At 43.3% G+C, this 19937-nt stretch overlaps 1 protein-coding gene and 1 pseudogene across 4 annotated transcripts in view; one reads left to right on the forward strand and one right to left on the reverse strand.

Annotated features, from left to right (window-relative positions):
• Window positions 1–18345, reverse strand: part of SLC35B4 (solute carrier family 35 member B4) — a 40097-nt gene extending 21752 nt beyond the window's left edge. For all 4 annotated transcript variants that reach the window (XR_006059685.1, XR_006059684.1, XR_003589204.2 and 1 more), the window contains exons 1-2: window positions 18049–18345; window positions 466–579 (exon numbers count right to left, since the gene is read on the reverse strand). Coding sequence is in view for 1 of the 4 variants with exons in the window: in XM_004008076.5 (XP_004008125.2) it covers window positions 466–579; window positions 18049–18125 (191 nt within the window). In the remaining 3 variants the exon portion in view is untranslated. The remainder of the gene's footprint in view (window positions 1–465; window positions 580–18048) is intronic.
• On the forward strand, window positions 1287–8380 carry LOC106991103 (selenide, water dikinase 2-like; annotated as a pseudogene).
• Window positions 18346–19937: the final 1592 nt, after the last annotated feature.

A 19937-nucleotide genomic window follows, 5' to 3' on the forward strand; every position in this document is an offset into this window, starting at 1 on the left:
AATTCAGTGGTATTTAGTATTATGTTGACCAAAAAGTTTGGGTTACAGAAAAACCAACCCAATATATTACAATGTTATGTAACTACCACCTCTATCTCCAAAAGCCATTAGTTTTTTAAAAAGTAACAACAATACCACTCTTACCATATTTGGTTACCATCATGAGGATAACACACCTAAGTACTTAAAAACTGGTTACCACACTAGGCCTTTAACTGACCATATGCCAGACACAGAAGATACACAGACACACACACACAAATGAGTTATTTTAAGTGTTGTGGCAGGAACTGTATTCTAAAAATAGGCTCCCTGCACATATTAAATTCAGAAAATGAATTATTCTACTGATATCTTTGATATAAATCTTATAAAAGGATGCCTCACATTCCTTTTATATGGTTACGAGAAGAACAGCTGCTAAGTTTTATAAAGGGGCTAAAAGACGACTTCAACGTGCCATACCTTATTGGGATAGCTGGACGCTTCCTTCCCAAATCAGCCTCAAAGAGGAAGCCTTCCACAGCGATAAATAGAAACTGTGCAAATGTCACAATGTTCCCACATCCTGGATGTTTCCTGTGGAGTGGATAAAAGAAAGAAAAAAAAAAGCACAGAAAACTGAGCTAAAGGGCATTAACACTTGTTTTACTGGTAGTTCAGAATAACAGGGAAGATGGCTTTCTATTACCTACTGTCCGTCTTTATCTGAGTTTTCATATCCCAAGGATCTCACACACACAGCAACAGACCCACAGAGAAGAACGTCAGCTTTCTTCCTTCACTCTTCTGAGGGTGTAGCAGGACAGGGGGAAGAACCACTCTGGTAATGCTCATTCCCAGAACTATGATATAACTTTCCCAGTGAACTGTAGGAAGTTGGTCATAGGTTCCCATTGGGATCCTCACTTAACCAAGAGGGCTTTAGTCCAGATCCTTGTCAGCTTGGACACAAAGTCCAGGGACAGAAATATGCTCAGGTCTTCTGTAATGTTTTAGCTTCCCTTGTGGCTCAGCTGGTAAAGAGTCCACCTGTAATGCAGGAGACCTGGGTTCAATCCCTGGGTCGGGAAGATCTCCTGGAGAAAGGAAAGGCTACCCATTCTGGCCTGGAGAATTTCATGGACTGTATAGTCCATGGGGTCACAAAGTGACATGACTGAGCCACTTTCACTTTGACCTGTAATGTTTACATATCCTCCCAACCAGGAATGTCCAAGACAGCTGTCAAACAAAGACTCCTGCCCAGTGTTGACCACAAGAACACTACCTTAGACAGGGACCCGATGCGGGCCACAACTGGTTGTGGGGAGAGGGGCGTGGAATCTTACTCTTTTTCTAAGTATAAAGCACAGGATAAACATACAGCATGTAAGTCCATTTATAGTGTATCTGCAGAGGGATGACTAGGGGGAAGGGTCTTTTGTGGGCATTGGGGGAGGGGCAGTGATGAAGACAAGACCGAGGAGCACTGCTACAGTCTGCCAGTCTCCACCATCCTTAACACAAATGTACTAGGCACTCAGCGTACATCCCTGGACTTCACCGGAACCCCTTCAGTCATCTATGTAAGGGTTGGGCAATCTTCCACAGTGACGCTTAGGAACAAATCTACAAGGTAGTAAAATTCTCTGACGTCCCTCTTGAGGCACTTTGTGAAAGTTAGGTACTTAGTATGTGTGGTTTGTTTTCAGCTTCATTTAGCATCGTGTAGTGCTGCCCCATCACTGGAAGGACAAAATGAGCAGTTGTCTTTGACTTCCTGAGCCCTCCACAGTCCTCACGTTACCATTATTCCCATATTACGAAACAGAGCCTCCCAATTCTGTATCCACATCTTAACCAAAGACATTTACTCAAGCCTAGTGATTAGAGGGATTTAACAATTATCATATATTAAAATAATGTTCTTTATTAACAACTCCATTCTCTATTGGTGGTGTGTGTGTGTGCTCAGTTGCTCAATCGTGTCCTACTCCCTGACCCCCTATGGACTGTAGCCTGCCAGGCTCCTCTGTCCATGGGATTCTCCAGGCAAGAATACTGGAGTGGGTTGCCATGCCCTCCTCCAGGGGATCTTCCTGACCCAGGGATAGAACACATATCTCCTGCACCTACTGTATTGCAGGTGGATTCTTTACTGCTGAGCCACCAGGGAAGCCCCTATTGGCGGTATTAATATTAAAATAGCAATCCCAAGGATCTCATTCTTAAATTCACTAAATAAAAATGAACAATGCCAAGTATAAGCCATTCCTGTATGGAGCTGTGCTCTCCATCTGAAGCAGAACTGTTGCTCCTCTCTAGGCTCTACTGCTTATGAAGGTTTCCTTGAAAACTACTGCTCTGTATTCAACGATCTCTTTTGGCACTCCTTATGTTTGAGGGACAGGGCGAAACACTGCAGGAATTCATACATAATCATGTAAGTCATTTCCCTCATTCAAGGAACTAATCAAGACTATGAGCCTAAATATAAGTGACAGGAGAGGGAACTTTAGCTTTAGCACAGTGCTCCTCATCTCCGGCTGAAATGCCAGTGAAAGTTGCTCAGTCATGTCCGACTCTTTGCGACCCCATGAACTATACAGTCCATGGAATTCTCCAGGCCACAATACTGGAGTGGGTAACCTTTCCTTTCTCCAGAGGGGATCTTCCTAACCCAGGTCTCCTGCATTGCAGGCAGATTCTTCACCAGCTGAGCCGCAAAGGAAGCCCAAGAATACTGGAGTGGGTAGCCCCTATCCCTTCTTCAGTAGATCTTCCAGACCCAGGAATCAAACCGGGATCTCCTACATTGCAGGCAGATTCTTTACCAGCTGAGCCACAAGGGACTCAGGCTAGGCTGCTCTTTAAAAACCTGTAAGCCTGAGAAGCCTCATCTTCCCCGTGGGGAAGCCCTGGAATCTGTACTTTTGAAAGCTTCCCACTAGATCCTAATGTGCACCCAGAGCTGAGAACCACTAGGGTAGGTCTGGGAGGCGTAGGAGTGTGTGTGTGTATAAGATGCACAAGTCTTAAGGGCCGCCATGGGGCTGAGAGTCCGTGTGCTCCACAGAACTTGTGCATGCCAAGTTGCTACAGTCATATCTGACTCTTTGTGACCCTACGGCTTAGAAGCACACAGTGACATGCAGGGCCCAGCTCTGCCACTTACCTGATGACGGCGGAAGTTAATTACCCTAAGTTTAGTTTCCTTATCTTTAAAATGGGAACAGTACTAGCGCCTATCTCCTTGAGTAAATAAGCCAGTCCCTGAAACGCACTTAACAGAGGGAAAAGGCAAAGAGCAGAACGCTAGGACGCCTCCAACCTAAGTACAGTAGCTCTTTTAAAGACATTTATATTGACCAAGGCTTCTCACCTGTAAAATAGAAGTTTTGTATTTTTAAAGCCATAGTGAGGATTCAATGAGAAATCAACAATCACAGGACTTGGTCCAAGGAGGGCTCATGATACTTCTTGCTTTCCCTTCCATTTCCTCTTTACCAATGGCTTAGGCCAATTGGCTTAGGCCAATTCAACTAATGAATAATTATTGAGAACATTCTGCATGTGCAGTTAAGTGCTGGCTGTGAGGGAGCTGCCAACTGAATGAGACATGATCCCTGCCAAGCATGGATGGAGTAAGAGGGAGAAAGAACCCAGTGCCCTGATCCTTCTTCCTGGATGGTTAAAGGGTGTCCTGTTCATCTTCATGCCTCCAGTCTCTGGGCACTGAGTCTGGCCTTCACTCAAGCAACTGAAGTAAATATGACCTAGAATATTAGGATTGTATGAAAGTTAAAAAGAAACTACTTCAAAAAAAAAAAAAAAGATTCCCTTTAAAAGTATATTCTCCACAGGATGTTTTAAAGGGCATCATAACGGATTGGATCAAGATGGCAGAGGAGTAGGACGTGGAGCTCACTTTCTCCCACAAACACATCAAAAATACATCTACGTGTGAAACGATTCTCATGGAACACCTACTGAACACTGGCAGAAGACCTCAGACTTTCAAAAGGGCAAGGAAATCTCCATGTAACTGGGTGGGACAAAAAAAAGAAAAGAGAAAGGAATCGAGATGGGAACCTGACCCCCTAAAAGGGGGCTGTGAAGGAGGAAAGGTTCCTGCCCCTGGGAAAGGCCCTCTCTAGTAGGAAGATCAGCCAGGACAGAGGGGGAGCTTCGGAGTCCTGGAGGAGAGCACAGCAACCCATCTGTGAAGGGCAAAGAAGAGAAAGACCCACACAGACGGTCAGTGTTGCCCAGCTCTCCCCAGACTGAGATGCTCCTCTACTGGGGTGGGTGAGGGCTGGGTACTGAGGCTCGGGTTTCAGAGCTCAGACTTTGGGGAGAGGACTGGGGTTGGCTGCGTGCAGACAGCCTGAGGAGGCTGCCTAGGATGTGGTGTGCCACAGGCAAGGGAGTATGGGAAGATGCCTGGGCCCACCAGAGAAGCAAGGCCATTGTTGGGGTGGGGGGGGCGCGGTGTGAGGAGGTGGTGGGCCCACCATAGGAGCTTCTTTCTCTGAGTACACTCTCAGGAGGCATGGCACAGGCTACTTGAACTCTAGGAGTCCCGAGGAAAGAGACACCATTCCAAACCCAAAACAGCCCTCATGCCAAAAAATATTAAACTCACACAAGCTATGCGGGGATGCTCCCACATATAAATAGCCCTCCAAGACTACAGTAGATAGTTGTTTTTTCAAAACTCACAGAGTGAGAGGGATATAAGCAAAATGAAGAAGCAGAGGAAACACTCCTAATTAAAAGACCAAGAAGATTCCCCTGAAGGAACAAACAATGACATAGATCTCTTCAGCCTAAAAGACACCAAGTTCAAAAAGGAGGTAACGAAAATACTGAAGAAATTAACAAAGGCTATTGACAGAAATGCAAATTACTAGAAACATAAAGAGGCAATAAAAATTTAAAAATTCACTTGCCAAGACAAAAGTAGAGCTAAAGGGACTGGACCTCAGAATGAATAACGCAGAAGAAAGAATAAGTGACCTGAAAGACAGAATAATGGAAATTACCCAATCAAAACAGCAGACAGGAAGCCAAATGGGAAAAAAAAAAAAAAGAGAATGAAAGCAATATAAAAGACTTGTGAGATAATATAAAGCATGCCAATCTACATATAATAGGTATTCTAGAAGGAGAAGAGAAATGGGGATTGAAAACGTATTTGGAGAAATTATGGCTGAAAACTTTCCAAACCTAAAGAAGGAAACAGATATCTAGATACAGGAAGCACAGAGAGTTCCAAACAAGATAAACCCAAAGAGACCTATACCAAGGCATATTTTAATAAAAATGGCTAAAGCTAAAGAGAGATTTCTAAATGAAAAGAAAAACAGTCAACGACAGGGCTTCCCTGGCGGCTCAGTGATAAACAACTGATCCAGGAAGACCCCACACATGATGCAGAGCATCTAAGCCCACGTACCACAACTACCGAGTCTGTGCTCTAGAGCCTGAGGGTCGCAGCTACTGAAGCCTGCATTTGAGGGCCTGTGCTCTGCAACAAGCGAAGACACCACAATGAGAAGCCTGTGCACCGCCGCTAGAGAGAGGCCCCTGCTCGCTGCAACTAGAGAGAGCCTGCACAGCAACAAAGACCCAGCAAGGCCAAAAATAAATAAATAGAAGTACTTTTAAAAATGAATTAATTATAAGGGACCTCCCCCCCATAAGGCTATGAGCTGAAACACTGAAGGTCAGAAGGGAACAGCAAAACATATTCAAAGTCTTGAAAGGGAAAAATCTGGAGCTTAGATTACCCAGCAAGATCATCATTTAGAAGAAATAAAGAATTTCTCAGACAAGCAAAAACTTAACAAATACAGCAACTTTAAAAACGATCCCAAAAGAAATATTGAAAGGGCTTCTCCAAATAGAAAAAAAGCAAGAAGATACAGGAAGGAGGAAATCACAATTGGAAAGGAATTCATTTAAATTGGCCAGTGCACAGATTAAAAAAAAACAACAACAAACCTACTTGTGAAAGTGATGATCAACACAAGGAACAAGATAAATGAGAAAGATAAACATATAAACGTAAAAAAAGACACCAAAATCAGAAAATGTGGGGAAGGACAGTAAAAAAATACAGATTAAAAAAAAAATGTGTTTGAGCCTATAGTCTAAAGTAATCTAAAGTTTTAGAAGCGGTTAACACAATAGGGAAAAAAAGGTGGGCTACCACAAATCAAAAACATAGATTCACAAAAACCAAAAAGAAGAGAACACAAGCATAAAATATATCAAACCCCAAAAAGAAACAGAAGAATCAAGTGGAAAACAAAGTTTAAAATGACAATAAATACACATGTATCAATAACTACCTTAAATGTCAGTGAACTGAATGCTCCAATCAAAAGAACAAAGTGGCAGACTGGATTAAAACACAAGAGCCTAGAATATGCTGCCTGCAGTATGAGACCCACCTTAGGGCAAAGGACACACATAGACGGAAAGTGAGGGGATGGAAAAAACGTATTTCATACAAATGGAAATGACAAGAAAGGAGTTGCAATACTCATATCAGACAAAATAGACCTTAAAGCAAAGGCTATAAACAAAGATAAAGAGGAACACTATATAATGATAAAAGGATCAATACAAGAAAAGTAATTACACTCATCCACATATACGCACCTAATGGAGGGGCACTCAAATACATACAACAAACATCGCCATAAAAGGAGAAACTGATGAGCATACAGTAGTAGGAGACTTTTAAGTTCTCACTCACATCAATGGACAGATCTTCTAGACAGAAAATCAATCAGGTAACAGAGATCCTAAATACAAAAGAACTGACGTTTTTCAGGACATTATAACCGCCTTCTTCCCCAAAAAAGAAAACACATTCTTTTCAAGTGCACCTGGAACATTCTCTAGGATTGACCACACACTAGGGCACAAACTAACCTCAGCAAATTTTAGAGTATAGAAGGAGGCCCCGAAGTGTGTGGTGTGGCGGCAGTTGGGCTGCGCGAGTTGTGCCAGGGAGACACTCTGTGGTAATATCCGTTACGCCTTGCTAACTGGAGTGGAAAGTAAAAGGGACCTCTCCTCCTCCATCTTCTTTTTCCTCTCCCTGCCGGGCAGGCATGGTGGCAGAAGCTGCAGTAACAGGTGCCGGCGACAGGCTCTGGTGGCGGTGGCCGCGGGGAAGAAGGCTCCTCAGGCCCGGCGGGCTTGCCTCTAGGCCGGAGCTTCTCAAACTACCGGCCCTTCAAGCCCCAGGCGTTGGGTAGCAGCCGGAGCTGGCGGCTCACTGGCTTCGGCAGGAAGGGCTGAGCCTTCAAGGTCCCCCAGGAGACGCTGCTCAAACCCCGGGCGGGACTGATGCAACCAGAAGTGCGACCCGCTATGGGCCGGAGCCTGGTGGGAAGCCGATCTGCCCAGTGAGGGCAGGACCCAGCCTGCCCTCCCCCATCCTCAGCACTGGGATGGACTCCGGCATCATACCCCTGAGGCACAGGGGGCCTGTCCCTGGTGCAGACCACTGACCTCTTTCACCCCTTGGTGGAAGATCCCTACAGTGATGGGGCCCATCACATGCACCAACGTGCTGAGTGACCGCTATGCCGTGCGCATTACTGACTGTGACAACATGCTGAAGCTGCTCAGCGTCAGCCAGATGCCTCAGCATACGCCTGAGGAAGGATCCCACCACCTGTGATCAAAGGCTTTTGGGATGCTGCCGAGGAAGGAGGGACTGCAGTGACCAGTGGGCAAACGGTGGTATTATCATCGGTGGGGTTGCCACTGTGGTATGTCAACCAAATGAATTCGTCTTGCCTGACAGCGGGGCTGTTGGGGATGTGCTTGTGTTAACTATACCTTTAGGAACCCAAGTTGCCTGTCAATGCCCACCAATGGCTGGATAATCCTGAAGGATGGAATAAGATAAGGATGGCATTCTGCAGAGAAGAGGTAGAGCTGGGCCATCAGGAAGCTACGTTCAACATGGCTACCCTCAACAGAATTGCTGCTGGACTAATGCCCACGTTTTAATGCCCACGCAGCCACAGATATCACAGGCTTTGGCATTCTAGGTCACTCTCAGAACCTTGTAAAAGAACAGAAATGAAGTGTCCTTTGTCATTTGTAATCTGCCCATCATTGCCAAGATGGCTGCCATCAGCCAGGCCACAAGGTGCAAGGAACCTCAGCAGAAACTTCTGAAGGGCTACTGATTTGTCTGCCAAGAGAACAGGCAGCTCACTTTTGTTCAGAAATCAAATCTTCGAAGTATGGAGAGGGTCGCCAAGCCCGGATTGTCAGCATTGTTGAAAAGGGAAACCTGCCTTGTGGGACCACTGCTACTGCTCTTGCTCCTGAGAACTCCAGTGCCTCCTCTGAGCCTGGCTTGTGAGATGGAACAGCAGAACTTGTACACAAGCATGGACCATTCTCTACAGCTGGTTTTAGGAAAAAATTTCCAAAGAAGGCTGCCCACTTAGTACTTCCAGCTGCTCTTCCTAGGTAATTCGAATTAGCTCACCAAAAACTGCAGATTCCAAGGCCAGAAGTAACATTCTAGACGTCCAAGGGGTAGATTTGTTCATCTCTTGAGGAGAAAAAGAGCAGGAAACCCCATTTCCTCTTTCCAAGAGCAAGATGAGATTATTCAGGTTTGAGATATATTTCTTGGCACAGGGTTAGTTGATTTTTTCACAAGGAGTGAGGTCGTTTATTAAAATTACATAGACACCAAAAATAAACTGCAAAATGAAAAACACTTAGATCAGAAGCAAATAAGTTTGGACCAATACTGTTGATAAACTGAAACTGTTATGAGAGATTAAAATGCAATGTCAAATTCTTATTAGACTACTCTGAAATACTGGCTCTTTCCTACTCTGGACAAGAATTGAGCAGCTTGTCCAATGCCTGGGAAAGGAGGACCTCCAACCACCTTACTTGATCGCTGCTAATGACATCTCTCTCTAAACTCCTTTAAGGACTGGGAGAGGCAGAGTAAACCCCAGAGCCCAGGCCTTGGTGGATATTAAGATATTAAATCTTGTGTTGAAAATTCCTGGTGATTTCATCAATAAAGCTATTTTCTAGTGAAATAAAGAATTTTGTTAGAAAAAAAAAATTACTTCAAGCATCTTCTCTGACCACAACAGCATGAAACTATAGATCAAATACAGGAAAAGAAATGAGGGGAAAAAAAAAGATTATATGGGGACTAAACAACATACAAAAAACCAATGGGTCAATGAGGAAATCAAAAAGAAAATTAAAAAATACCTTGAAACAAATAACAATGAAAATACAACCATACGAAAGTCTACAAGATGTAGTAAAAGCAGTTCTTAGAGGGACATTCACAGTGATACAGGCCTTCCTCAAAATATTAGAAAAATCTGAAATAATAACCTACCACCTAAAACAATTAGAAAAAAAAGAACAAGCAAAATCTAAAGTCAGAAGAAGGAAGGAAATAATAAAGATTGTGTGTGAAAGTTGCTCAGTTGTGTCTGACTCTTTGAGACCCCATGGACAGTAGCCTGCCAGGCTTCTCTGTCTATGGAATTCTCCAAGAAATTCTACTGGCATTAGAAGCCATTCCCTTCCTCAGGGGATCTTCCCAACCCAGGCACTGAACCCAGGTCTCCCCATTGCAGGCAAAGTCTTTGCCATCTGAGCCACCATTGAAGATTAGTGAGGGAATAAATAAAATAGAAATTAAAAGGGCAGCAGAAAAAATAAATCAATAAAACCAAGAGCTGGTTCTTTGAAAGGGTGAACAAAACTGACAAACCTCTGGCCAGGTCACCAAGAAGAAAAGAGAGGAGAGACCAAGTAAGAAATGAAAAGGGAGAAATCTCAACTGCTAACACAGAAATACATAAAAACCTTAACAGAATACTATAAACAATTACATGCCAACACAGTTAACAACCCAGAAGAAACAGACAACTTTCTACAAACATACAGCCCACCAAAACTGAATCAAGAAGAAATAATTTGAAGAGACCAGTCACTAGAAGTGAAATAGAGTCTGTAACAAAAAAATACAAAAACAAACAAAACACCCTATAAACAAAATTTCAGGACCAGACAGCTTCACAGACATATTCTACCAAACACACAAAGAAGAACTTATACTGATTCTTCTTGCAGAGGAGGGAACACTCCCAAAGACATTTTACAAAGCCACCATCACCCTGATGTCAAAATCAGACAAAGATACCACCAAAAAATAAAATTACAGGCCAATACCTCTGAGGAATATTGATGCAAAAACCCTCAACAAAATATAAGCAAATCAAATCCAACAACACACAGAAAAGATCGTACACCATGACCAAGTGGGATTCACCCCAAATTCACAAGGATGGTTCAATACATGCAAAATCAATGTAATACACATTAACAGAAGAAAAGCAAAAAACCACATGATCATCTCAATAGATGCAGAAAAGGCATTTGACAAAACTCAACATCCATTTGTGATTAAAAAAAGAAAAACTCTTGCCAAAGTGGGTATACAGGGAACATATCTCAACACAACAGAAGTCATTTATGACAAACACATAGCCATTTTAATTCTCAATATAAACAGAGAAGGCACTGGCGACACACTCCAGTACTCTGGCCTGGAAAATCCCATGGACGGAGGAGCCTGATAGGCTGCAGTCCATGGGATTGTTAAGAGTCGGAGCGACTTCACTTTCACTTTTCACTTTCATTCATTGGAGAAGGAAATGGCAACCCACTCCAGTGTTCTTGTCTGGAGAATCCCAGGGACAGAGGAGACTGGTGGGCTGCCATCTGTGGTATCGCACAAAGCCAGACACAACTGATGTGACTTAGCAGCAGCAGCACTCAATATAATACTTTTAGCAAGAAAGCTTTCTTGCTAAAATCTGGAATAAGACAAGGATGCCCACTCTCACCACTTTTATTTAACACTGTATTGGAAGTACTAGCCACAGCAATCAGACAAGAAATTAAAAGTATCCAAATGAAAAGGAAAGATAAAATTGTCACTATATGTAGATGACATGAAACTATATATATAAAACTCTAAGGTCTCCACACAAAAGCTACTAGATCTAATTAAATGAATTCAGCAAAGTGCAGGATACAAGATTAACATTCAGAAATCAGTTGCATTTCTTTATACAAACAATGAAATAACAGAAAGAGAATGTAGGGGGAAAAAAAAAAACCTTTTAAAAAATCACACTAGGAAACAAAACAAAAAAATAGAAATAAACCTGACCAAGGAGGTAAAAGACTTAAATGCCGAGAACTACAAAACACTAATAAAGGAAATCAAATAGGATTCAAAGAAATGGGAGACTATCCCACGCTCTTGATTTAGAAGAATTAATATTGTTAAAATGGCAATACTTGGTGGACTGCAGTCCATGGGGTCGCAAAGAGTTGGGCACGACTGAGCGACTAACACAAAAAAATGGCAATACTATCCAAAGCAATCTACAGATTTATGTGAACGCTATAAAACTACCCATGATATTTTTCACAGAACTAGAAGAAATAACCCCAAAATGTATATGGAACCATGAAAGACCCAGAATTGCCAAAGCAATCCTAAGGGGGTGGGGGGGCAGGAGACATAACTCTTCCAGACTTCAGACAATACTGTTAATAAAAATCTACAGTAATCAAACCCTGTAGGAGGGCATGACAAGCCACTCCAGTATTCTTGCCTAGAGAATTCCACAGACAGAGGAGCCTGGCGGGCTACAGTCCGTGGGGTCACAAAGAGTCAGACACAACTGAGTGACTAACACACACACAGAGTAATCAAAACAGTGTGGTATTGGTACAAAAACATATGTATAGATCAATGGAACAGAACAGAGATCCCAGAAATAAACCCACACACCTACAGTCAATTAATCTTTGACAAGGGAGACAATAATATAAAATGGGAAAAAGACAGTCTCTTCAGCAAGTGGTACTGGGAAAGTTGAACAGCTGCATATAAATCAATGAAGTTAGAACATAACCTCATACCACGCACAAAAATAAACTCAAAATGTCTTAAAGTCTTAAACATAAGACATGATACTATAAAACTCTTAGAAGAGAACATAGGCAAAACATTTTCTGACATAAATCATACCAGTGTTTTCTTAGGTCTATATCCCAAGGCATCTGACCCTACAAGCTTTGGCAGAGCAAGCGAAGTCACTCAGTCGTGTCTGACTCTTTGCGACCCCATAGACTGTAGCCTACCAGGCTCCTCTGTCCATGGGATTTTCCAGGCAATAGTACTAGAGTGGATTGCCATTTCCTTCTCCAGGGGATCTTCCCAACCCAGGGCTTGAACCCGGGTCTCCCGCATTGTAGACAGACGCTTTACTGTCTGAGCCACCAGGGAAGTCAAAGGAAACCATTAAAAAAAAAAAAAAATCTATAGAATGAAAGCCGGAGCATTATTTGCAAATGATGCGCCACACAAGGGCTTAATCTCCAAAACATACAAACAGCTCATACAACCCAACAACAAAAAAAACAACCCAATCAGAAGACCTTAATAGACAGTTCTCCAAAGAAGACATACAGATGGCCCATGAAAAGATATTTAACATCACTGTATTAGAGAAACGCAAATCAAAACTACAATGAGGTACCACCTTACACCAGTCAGAATGACCCATCTGACTACAAACAACAAATGCTGAAAAGGGTGTGGAGAAAAGGGAATTCTCCTATACTGTTTGTGGGGATATAAGTTGGTACAGCCACTATGCAAAACAGTATGGAGGTTCCTCAGAAAACTAAACAGACTTATCTTATGTTCCAGCAAACCCATTCCTGTGCATACATCCAGAGATACCTCTAATTCAAAAAGATACACATACGCCAATGTTCAAAGCAGCACTATTCATAATTGCTAAGACACGGATACAACTTAAATGTCCATCAACAGATGAATGGATAAAGGTGTAGTACATACATACAATGGAACATTATTCGGCCATAAAAAAACAAACAAAATAATGCCATTTGCAGCAACATGGACGCAGCTAGAGAACATCAAGCTAAGTGAAGTCAGGAAGAGAAAGACCATATGACATCATTTATACGTGGAATCTAAAAATGGCAAAAATGAACCCATCTATAAAACAGAAATAGAATCACAGACGTAGAGATCAGATTTGTGATTGCTAAGGGGGAGGGGAGGAGAGGGATGGACTGGGGAATTTGGGGTTAGCAGATGCAAACTATTATACATAGAATGGATAAATAACAAGGTCCTACTGTATAGCACAGGGAACTATATCCAGTCTCCTGGGATATACCATAATGGAAAAGAATATTTAAAAGCATGTATGTGGTGGTGGTTGGTGGCTTAGTCACTAAGTGGTGTCCGACTCTTGCAACCCCATGGACTGTAGCCCGCCAGGCTCCTCTGTCCATGGGGTTCTCCAGGCAAGAATACTGGAGTGGGTAGCCCTTTCCTTCTCCAGGGGATCTTTCCAACCCAGGAATCAAACCCGGGTCTCCTGCATTGCAGGTAGGTTAAGATTCTTAACCTACTGGGCTACAAGGGAAGCGCTCCTCCACCCCCACAAAAATGTATGTATGTGTATAACTGAGTCACTTTGCTGTATAGCAGAGATTGGCACATTAGAAATCAACTATATTTCAATTTTTAAAAAATGTTAAAAATAAATGATTGAAATCAAGATCTTGAAAGCATAGCTGTACCCCCATATTCACTGCAGCACTATTTGCAATACCTAGTGATGATACAGAAAACTGAAATGTCCATGGACAGCTCAATGCTGCTGCTGCTAAGTCGCTTCAGTCGTGTCTGACTCTGTGCGACCCCACAGACGGCAGCCCACCAGGCTCCCCCGTCCCTGGGATTCTCCAGGCAAGAACACTGGAGTGGGTTGCCATGTCCTTCTCCAGTGGACAGGTGAATAGATACAGAAAATGTGGTATAAACATACAATATTATTCAACCTTAAAAAAAGAAGGAAATGATATCATTTGCAACAATGTGGCAGACATGCTAAATGAAGTCAGTCACAAAGGGGAAATACTGCATGACTCCTCTTACATGAAGCATCTAAAATCTAACAGAAGCAGACAATAGAATGGAGACTGCCAAGGTCAAAGGGGAAGGGAAAATGGGGACCTGTTGTTTAATGGGTATAAGTTTTCAGTTACACAAAGCGAATAAGTTCAAAAGATAGCTGTGCATTGTAGTACCTATGGTTAACAATTCCATATTGTATACTTTAGAATTTGTTAAGAGGGTACATCTTATGTTCAGTGTTCTTATCATAAAATAGAACACAAGAAAATTTTGGAGGTGATGGATATGTTTATTACCTTGATTATGATGGCTTCATGGGTGGTATTTTATAACAATACCTGTCTCCATAGTAGGTATTATTATGCCCATTTCATTGCTAAAGACACCGAGGGCCATATGATCCTGAGTTAGGTAAGTCTCTCAGGGCTACCTGGCAAATAAATGGTGTTTGCATTTTATTATTATTCTATTTATTATTATTGTTATTATTATTTTTTTTCTTTTTTGCCACGTGGCATGTGGGATCTTAGTTCCCCCACCAGGGATTAACTCGTGCCCCGGCACTGGAAGTGCTGAGTCTTAACCACTGCACCGCCAAGGAGGTCCCTTTTTTTTTTAAAAATTCAGTGACTTTTAGTATATTTAGAATGTGCAGTCATTTCCATTATTTAATTTTAGGACATTCCAAAAGAAATCCCATACCCATTAGGAATCAGTCCCCATTTCCCCCTCCCCTTGACAATCTAATCTATTTTGCCTCTATTTCCATAGGATTTTTATATCTCCCTAATGTGCCCCCATAATTCAATTTTTAAGAAATCAATTTACCGAACTTTTTAAGAACACAGTGCTGTATAGCTACCAATGGAACAATTTAACTTGAATAATTCTTTTGAAAACATCAGAGTACAAACTTAGATCTTTTTCCCCTAAATCACTTGTTTTCTTGAACTTTATTCCTCAGGAATTATAATCACTAACTGCAAATCATTTCTGTTTGAATTCTCTTTGGCAAGAATCCAAAGTTTTACTTTTAGAAAATGTCCTTATTTAACATTAGGCACTTGATTAAAAAATAAAATGTCTAAAAGAAAATGTTTCAGATTGTTTTCCTGAGACACTTCACCTAGATAGGGAACTGATGTGTATCTTGATTCCCAAGTAGAAGGTGAACTCTCTCAGAAGGAAGATCAAGGCACTCATTCAATACTTTATGCTTGCCCCATACACTGTATGGGTGCTTTGTATTTTATTATAGGTCTCAATCATAGGTATGAAATCAGAAAGAAAAACCTACATTTGTTTTCCAGTTTGGAAGAGAACGGTTAAAAATGCTCACTTTACAAGTCGCTTTAGTATTCCCATTCATACTTGGTGTTCCATACCTAATGATTCCAAGAAAAACATAGAAGAAGCACAGTGCCTGCTCTACAAAATTTTATTAGCATTCCACTACGGAGAAGGCAATGGCAGCCCACTCCAGTACTCTTGCCTGGAAAGTCCCATGGACGGAGGAGCCTGGTAGGCTGCAGTCCATGCGGTCACAAAGAGTCGACACAACTGAGTGACTTCACTTTCACTTTTCAATTTCCTGCATTGGAGACAGATATGGCCACCCACTCCAGTGTTCTTGCCTAGAGAATCCCAGGGATGGGGGAGCCTGGTGGACTGCCATCTATAGGGTCACACAGAGTCGGACACGACTGAAGCGACTTAGCAGCAGCAGCAGCAGCATGATGTCCCAAGATAAGAATTACAAATTCTGGGAAGCCAAATCTACAAAGAACCATGAAGACTATCTCGTCCAACCAGTTCTTATTTTCTCAATCTGAAACATGATTAAGTTGGAGTTGCCCAAGCAAATTAGGAAAAAACTGCTATTCAGTCTGGGGTACCATTCATTAAATTAGCAAATGTACCCCTTACCACTGTATGCAAACATTCAGATGAATAATGCAGAAAAACATTCTGTACAGTTATATTTACCCACAACTTTTCAGGAACAGTTAATAAAACAGAGTTGTTGTTTATCACTAAGTCATGTCCAACTCTTCTCAACCCCATGGGCTGTAGCCCACCAGGCTCCTCTGACCATGGGATTCTCCAGGCAAGAATACTGGAGTAGGTTGCCATGCCCTCCTCCAGGGCATCTTCCTGACCAAGGGATTGAACTCTGATCTTCTGCATTGCAAGCGGATACTTTACCACTGAGCCACCTGGGAAGCCCGATAAAATGAGTATACAAATACTGAAACAAAAGTTGTTAAAAGGGGAACAAACCGAATATGAGCTTCAGGCTTTGCACGTAAATTTCATTTAATTCTTCAAAATCCTGTAAGGCTAGCAGAGCTATCACCACCCTTTCACAGCTCAGAGGACAGACTCAGAAGGACCAAGTAATTTAGCTAAGGGCTCACAACTGGTTAAAAAAAAAAAAGGCTCTCAGTTGCTAGCATATTCTGATGTCATACAGCCTTTGGCAAGATTTAATTTAATGGCATATTCAACATAAACACACTATTATTCTCTGACCTTCATTTCCATGGCTGACCTGATTTCATCACATTTTTATATTTTTAAACCAATTTCCAAAGTGACCTTCCTTTGAAGTGTACCAGCTGACAGCTGGATGCATCTTTTCCTTTTATTTTCATATCCCTCACCACTTACTCCCAAGAATGACAAATGACAGATCTTTATCAACACTTTTTGCATAATAAAATTTCAAGCTCTGTAATTGCAAAAATTAACCCCACAGAATTCCCTTAAGTAAACTGGTTGCTTCAGAATAACTTAACCGATCAATAGTGTCATGAAAATAAAATACAAGTCTAATAGGCACCACACAAGGAATTGGGTGACCAAAACTATGGGCTACTCCAGTTTAAAAATAACAGGAAGGCTGAAAAAGATGCTGGACTAGGAGTTTAGATTCTTGGGTTCCAGTTCTGGTTCCACCACTTACAAGCGATAAAAGAGAACCTAATTTCTTGGGACGTGTTTCACTTTCAATAAAATAGAGAATATAATTATTGACCTACCTTGTAAATAAGATTGTTCTGATGGGCAATGGAGATAATCGTGCAGATTTTAAAACAAGGTGTTAAACAGCACAGATATTATTTTATAGGTGGAAAAAGGAAGCCCATGGAGGCTAAATAACTTGAAAACATCACACAGCCAGGGGAATGACAGAGCCAAAGGCTGAAACTCATGAGATTTTCAGTCTTGAGCTTTTCCAGTCCACTTGTCGCCTTTTCTGTAACTGTTTCTGCTCAATGACCTTTGCACATTGTTACTTAATACTGTTTGTGTGCCATCTCAATAAAGCTACCCTAGTGTCCTTTGGGAAAGTGTCATAACCATTCTTAATTTATAAAGTTTTACGCCTCAAATTGCAAGCTTCCTAATTTATTCAATAGTATATAAATGCTGGAAAGTCTATCTCCGGTCAATTAGATAACTTTCTGCCTAAGAGTTCGTTCTACTACATCCCCAAGAGATATGCTGGGCGAAGTATCATAACCATCTCTAAGGCCAATAAAACAAATGTTTTGCAGCCTACTTTAATACAACTGAAACTTTCTTTGCAGTGTAAACCAAGTCAGACTGCTTTTTAAGTCCAAGCTTTGCTCAAGTCATACAAGAGGCATTAGCAGGATCAAGAAGAGCTGGGGGGAATCTTGGCTTCTGCCACGAGTTCCCTTCGACCTTGCGGGGTGGGAAACTCTACAGGCTTCAATCCTCCAGGGTATGAAACGGGCAGGTGACGACAGCAAACACCCAGAGGGTTCCCTTCGAGGGATGCTGAGAAACTGTTGGGCAGGAGAGCTGACGGGGCATAGTCCAGAGCAGACCCGGGCGGAGGCGGTTCCATCCCGGCCCGCGCGCGCCTCGGGGTGAGAAAGGAACGGCAACAAGACGGGGCGGGGGGAAGCCGAGCTGCGGCGTTCGGGGTCTCCCCTCCTCCCGCTTCTTTTGTGCGACCGACGGGGGTCACTCACCGGGCCAGGAGTTCTAGGAAGATCACATTACTGCAGCAGCCTGCGAAAACCAGGCCCACCGCGAAGGCCGGGCGCATTGCCAAGACAGGGGAAGGGGAGCGAGAGCGCAGAGGAAGCGCCCAACTAGACCACTACCCCTGGAAGCCCGGCTACCGCCTCGCCGCGGCACTGAACATCACCACCGTCCTGGAGCGCCGCTCTCCCGGGTGCGTGATGGTCTCCCTTTTCTCAGCGGCTGCCACCAACGCTGCCGGTCAAGGAGCTGTAGTTCGCCGTCAACCGGAGCCCCATTCATACGAGGGGGCGTCCGAGTCCGTTCTAGACTACACTTCCCAGAATGCCGCGCGCCCGTACGTCAGGCTGCGACGTATTCCGCTTCTGCTGGGCAGCTCAGTCAGAGAGAGAGAGGCGAGGTGCCCGTCATGCCTCGCGCCGTAGCGAGCCGCGAGGCTTGCTGGGAAGTGAAGTTCCAACGCTGTCAGTGTTGTTTCCCGTGAGACAGCCAAAGGCTACGAAAGGGATTCGTCCATCATTTTCAGGACAAACTCATAGCTGAGGGCACTAGAACAACACACCTATTATTGACTGATAATTAGAAGTGTTCTAGGATCTGACAATTCTCCTGAATTGGGAGAAAGTGCAAATTTTCTGAACTTGCTTCTCTACCTTTTGAGAAGAACTTAGGACTCAGGGAGCTGGTGATGGAAGGCAGGCCTGGCGTGCTGCGGTCCATGGGGTCGCGAAGAGTCGGACATGACTGAGCGACTGAACTGAACTTGGACTCAGGAAGTTCTAGTGCTCAGTCTTGGCTTAGCCACTAATCAGCTCGGCTAAGGCAACCTGACCTGCAAGGAGATCCAACCAGTCCATTCTGAAGGAGATCAGCCCTGGGATTTCTTCGGAAGGAATGATGCTAAAGCTGAAACTCCAGTACTTTGGCCACCTCATGCGAAGAGTTGACTCATTGGAAAAGAGTCTGATGCTGGGAGGGATTGGGGGCAGGAGGAGAAGGGGACGACAGAGGATGAGATGGCTGGATGGCATCACCGACTCAATGGACGTGAGTCTGAGTGAACTCCGGGAGTTGGTGATGGACAGGGAGGCCTGGCGTGCTGCGATTCATGGGGTCGCGAAGAGTCGGACACGACTGAGCGACTGAACTGAACTGAACTGAACTGAAGGCAACCTGTTTCTTATTATAGGTAAAGATAGGAACAGTAATGCCCATCTTGCTTTCCTGGTGACTTAGATGATAAAGAATCCGCCATCAATTCGGGAGACCTAGGTTCAGTCCCTGGGTTGGGAAGATCCCCTGGAAGAAGGCATGACAAACCACTCCAGTATTCTTGCCTGGAGAATCCCCATGGATAAAGGAGCCTGGGGGCTACTGTCCAGGGGGTCACCAAGAATTGGACACAATTGAAGCAACCAGTATTTGCCTGGAGAATTCCATGGACAGAGGAGCCTGGTGGGCTGCAGTCCATGGATTGCAAGGAATCGGACATGACTGAGCAACACAACAGTACATTATATCAGCACTGGAAGGGGCTATCACTCAACTCCCTCAGTTTTACAGACCATAAAAAACTGAGTCCAAGCAATCCCCCCTTGTACGCTGACCAGGCTGCACTCTACTCTACAACTCTGGTTCCCCACATGTGTTGCCCTTCTGTTTTAGGTATCCCACATCCCAGTACTGGAGAAGGAAATGGCAACCCACTCCAGTATTCTTGCCTAGAGAATCCTGTGGACAGAGGAGCCTGGTAGGCTGCTGTCCATAGGGTCGCACAGAGTTGGACACGACTGAAGTGACTTAGCAGCAGCAGCAGAAGCAACTAAGCACAGAACACAGCAATGCCCATCTTACCTGGTGGTTGTGAGGATTAAAA

Source organism: Ovis aries, chromosome 4 (assembly GCF_016772045.2).
Source record: "Ovis aries strain OAR_USU_Benz2616 breed Rambouillet chromosome 4, ARS-UI_Ramb_v3.0, whole genome shotgun sequence".
NCBI lineage: Eukaryota > Metazoa > Chordata > Mammalia > Artiodactyla > Bovidae > Ovis > Ovis aries.